Source organism: Littorina saxatilis, linkage group LG5, assembly GCF_037325665.1.
Source record: "Littorina saxatilis isolate snail1 linkage group LG5, US_GU_Lsax_2.0, whole genome shotgun sequence".
Classification (NCBI taxonomy): Eukaryota; Metazoa; Mollusca; class Gastropoda; order Littorinimorpha; family Littorinidae; genus Littorina; species Littorina saxatilis.
This window is the reverse complement of record NC_090249.1, coordinates 14,877,405-14,881,400: the sequence shown is the minus strand read 5'-3', so window position 1 is coordinate 14,881,400 and position 3,996 is coordinate 14,877,405. Positions and strand designations below refer to the sequence as shown.

Genomic DNA, 3,996 nt, shown 5'->3' with positions numbered 1-3,996 from the left:
CTTGCATGTGTCTTTTGTGACCTGTGTCCGTGTGTACGAGTGTTTCGAACCTGAGTGTGTATGCCTGCATGTGTGTGTGTGTCTTTTTGGGTGTGTGACAAAAAGAGCAACAGTGCTTTCCAAGCTCCTTGATAAGAATGTATCTATACATTGGTTACCCGAAGAAGCCTTCATAGGCAAAAAATGGACTGTCCTTATGTTGGCGAGTACCGATTTGTTTTGTTTTTCAATTCAAGACTTTCAATCCTGATGTTTTCATATCATTCACACAAAATGAAATCACGGATATGTTTGAATTCAATAACATGATGCAGTTTATTCTTCTGTGGTAAACAATCAACAAAACATCCATCTGTGGTGTGTAATGAATATACCCTTTTCCTCTGATGTGTACATCAAATGACAGATCCATTCATCTGTGGTGTATAATGTCAACTAACAATCAAATGCTTGGGATGACAGGGACAGTCGTACACAGAAACCACAAGTTTACAAGCAAGGTGCAAAAAAATGTTCATGCAGAATTCGCAAATATAGCCAACCACAGTGCAAAAGAGTGAGATGGAGAATACAGATTGTAATGATGCAATAAGAACAAAGAACATACGTGTTTGGTAACCATGATGATACACCATCGCCATTTGCTAAACACAACATTCACAATACATACAGTGTATAACTGATTTGGTGCATATGCAAGCTCGCAGTAAAACAAAAGTTCATTTTGAAAAAAGCATGACAATTATTTGTTCATTTTACAATATGTCCATATTTCCATCAAGTAAATGCAGCATATATCCTCTCATTCAAATCATACAGAAAATATGCATTATATAAATCAGGCCTGGGAATGAGTAAAAGTGGTTTGGGCGTACTGACGGGAACATTTTGCGTTTTAAGCATGTTTAAGGGCACACGGAGGCTCTTTTCTTACACAATTAGAAAAGGACTTCATCGTAATTAGGACAAAAGGTGTATAATTCCCAGGCCTGTTAAATGCAGTAAATCACAGAAAAATAAATCATCAATTCACAATTCAAATGTTAACCAGGCTTATAAAGTTTCATGTTACTCTTGCCTGCATCTCAACTTCACACGGAATCAATCCCACCTCAATAACGCTGACATTAATCACAACACACTGGCAACCTCTGATCATCAGAAAGGAGGGGGGGACACACTCTGTTAGGCAACCATGCAAACCTAAACAGGCAAACGTCATGGAAATGTATTGGAACCCCACTTTTAAATTAAGGTCCACCAATTTCAGACCTGCCCCTTTTAAGACCTTGGTTTCTCACATTTTTGAGGTTTTAAAAGTGGGTTCCATTGTACATGTATCTCTCACATGCAGTCATTGACACTTCTCACCAGCAAACCTGAACAGGCAACCGTCATGGAAATAACTCGCCAAAAGCACTCACACCGTTATCACAGACCTGCCTGCACATCTTTATGGAAAAATTGCCTTTCATTTCATCTGGTCACAAATGCACACACACATAACACAACTCATTCAGAACAGCCTCACTCACTCTCTGGTTTCAACAAAGGGAAGTAAGCGCTCTAAAACCATACGACATGTGTACTAGAGTAATTGAGTTATTCGGAACCATTCTCCTGGCACATGAGAGAATAACAAGCATTGAAATGAACAAGCGACTTTCGCCACAAGCTCATATGTTCCTCATTCTCCTAGGCACTCTAACTGAAACTTACATATAAAGTCATACACAAGAACCAGCTTTTATTCTTTCTTTCTTTCTTTCTTTCTTTGGTGTTTAACCTTGTTTTCAACCACTCAAGGTTATATCGCGACGGGGAAAGGGGGGAGATGGGACCCAGCTTTTATTCTTGACCAGATAAGAGTCCTTAAATCAAGACTGGTTTTCACAGAACAAACACATAGATTGTTACGTACAGGGTCGCCTCGAAAGTATTTGTGAGAAGGGCCAGGGCGCTATTTAGAGATCTGATAAACAAAGGGAAGTAATTATTTGTACAAACAAAGCTATAGGAAAATGCTGTATCATGTGATGATGCGGCTGCGAAGATACTCCATAATGGCGTTGGTTCCCTTGGCGATGAGGGCTGGACGAGGGTTCCTGCAAGGGTTTCCACCAAGCTGTAAACTTCTGCAACATGTTCAGTGAGAAAATAGAGTACAAAAATATAGTACCATACATATTTGTTGATGAACGAGAAGAAACAAGAGAAATATTCAGGCCTGGGAATGAGTAAAAGTGGTTTGGGAGTGCTGACATTTTGGCCGGGGTCCAGGGGCAGCGCCCTGGTGGGAGGACCAGGGGGCCAAAGCTCCCCGGGAAAATTTTGCGTTTTAAGCATTTTTCAGGGCACACGATCGAAGGCTCTTTTCTTACACAAAAAGTAAACATCAATCAAGAAAGGATCAAAAGAAAAATGCAGTTCAAGAGGTAACCTTTCCATGTTTTAATACTTTTATCCTAGCTCTGGGAAGTAAAAATCAAAAGCTCATTACCACAAGATGATCTTGCAGCATACTCCATCCAATGAACAGGTAGTAAGCATAAAATTTAACACCAAACTCAGCATAAAAATTCCTACAGTACAATGTCTTGAAACATTTGTCTCTGTTCCTGTGAAATCAAGCTACTGTGCATAAAATCCAACACCAAACTCACCATATAGAGTCCTATGTACACTAAGTCACACACTTTACAGAAAGGGCGCAGCTATAAGCTAAAAAAAAACCACTGTCAATTCTCTTGTTTCTTGGCTAGAGTGGCAGTCAAACTGCTCAGAGTACTGAGCCTTTGACTGTGTCAGTGTGTGCAGACCTGTTAACCCCTATAATTGTTTTGGAGTAATGCTCAGCCCCCAAAATAGTAATCCTGGCACAAAAATAGTAATCATCCAGCATTCGTCGCCAATTACAACGCACATGACAACTGTGTCTGCGAAACACTGTGTGGTACTGTCCATCAGCCTTTGACTGTGTGGCACTGTCCATCAGCAAACGCTTGCCTGCTGCTTTTGACTGAGCTGGACCTGGCTTGGCTCCAAGAGCATTCTTTTTCTTTTCCCTCACCTCTCTATTGTTAACTTTTCGACCATTTCTTCCACAGTTCATTTTTTCCACAGTTTTCAAATATCTTTCCTAGGCACAAAGACTCTGTGATTGCAGCACATGGTAACAACGACGCGTTCAGGCCGAAAATGCCTGTTGGCTCGAGCGAACGGTATGATCGTGAACAGACCAAGTAGGAATCACAACCGTTTGAGTATTTTTTTTAATTTTATTTAAAAAAAAAAAAAAATTTTAAGCAAAGAGCGGTTTTGTTGTAGCGGAAATTCAACTCGTCGCAATTAGAAAAGGAATTCGTCGTATTTACGACAAAAGGCGTATCATTCCCAGGCCTGAATATTAACATGTCAGGAAAAGATACAGCAAATATAGCACTTGATTTTACATTCCCAAATTTTTCCTTTCATCAAAAACATGTTCAAAATTGACAAATAAAATGAAAGAACTAGCCCAAAGAAATACCACATTAGTAAATAATAATTATGAAGAAGAAAAATATAAAAGCAACTGACTACAGATCTTCATACATGATTGCACACACACACACACCACACAAATACTAACTTAATGGACGTGCAGTTTCCAAGCTCAGGAGCCACTTGACTGATGTTATTGTTCTGTAGATCCAGAGTACCCAGAACTCCCAGCCGCTGTACACCAGCAGGGTCTACTGTTGACACCTGGTTTTCGTTCATGAAGAGAATCTCTAGTTTCTTTAGCTCATACACTGGAGGTGGGATCTCTGTAAATCTGCAACAACAAAACGGCTGATGTTATCCATATACCACAGCAGAGATGAAGAAATATTTCAGATTTAAAAAACAAGAACTGTTGGTTAATGGAACAATTATAGGATTTTTTTCTCAGATTTTTTCCCACTGACCGTACTGCTCGTATTCTTGACAATAATGTGTACAGAATACAGCGAT

General features: G+C 39.6%; 1 protein-coding gene across 1 annotated transcript in view; it reads right to left on the bottom strand.

The window, feature by feature from the left end:
* Nucleotides 1–1,957: 1,957 nt before the first annotated feature.
* LOC138966371 (leucine-rich repeat-containing protein 40-like) overlaps nucleotides 1,958–3,996 on the bottom strand; it is a 97,141-nt gene continuing 95,102 nt past the window's right edge. Inside the window, exons 13-14 of the mRNA XM_070338584.1 lie at nucleotides 3,632–3,817; nucleotides 1,958–2,135 (exon numbers count right to left, since the gene is read on the bottom strand). Of these exons, the coding sequence (XP_070194685.1) occupies nucleotides 2,030–2,135; nucleotides 3,632–3,817 (292 nt within the window). The 3' untranslated portion in view covers nucleotides 1,958–2,029. The remainder of the gene's footprint in view (nucleotides 2,136–3,631; nucleotides 3,818–3,996) is intronic.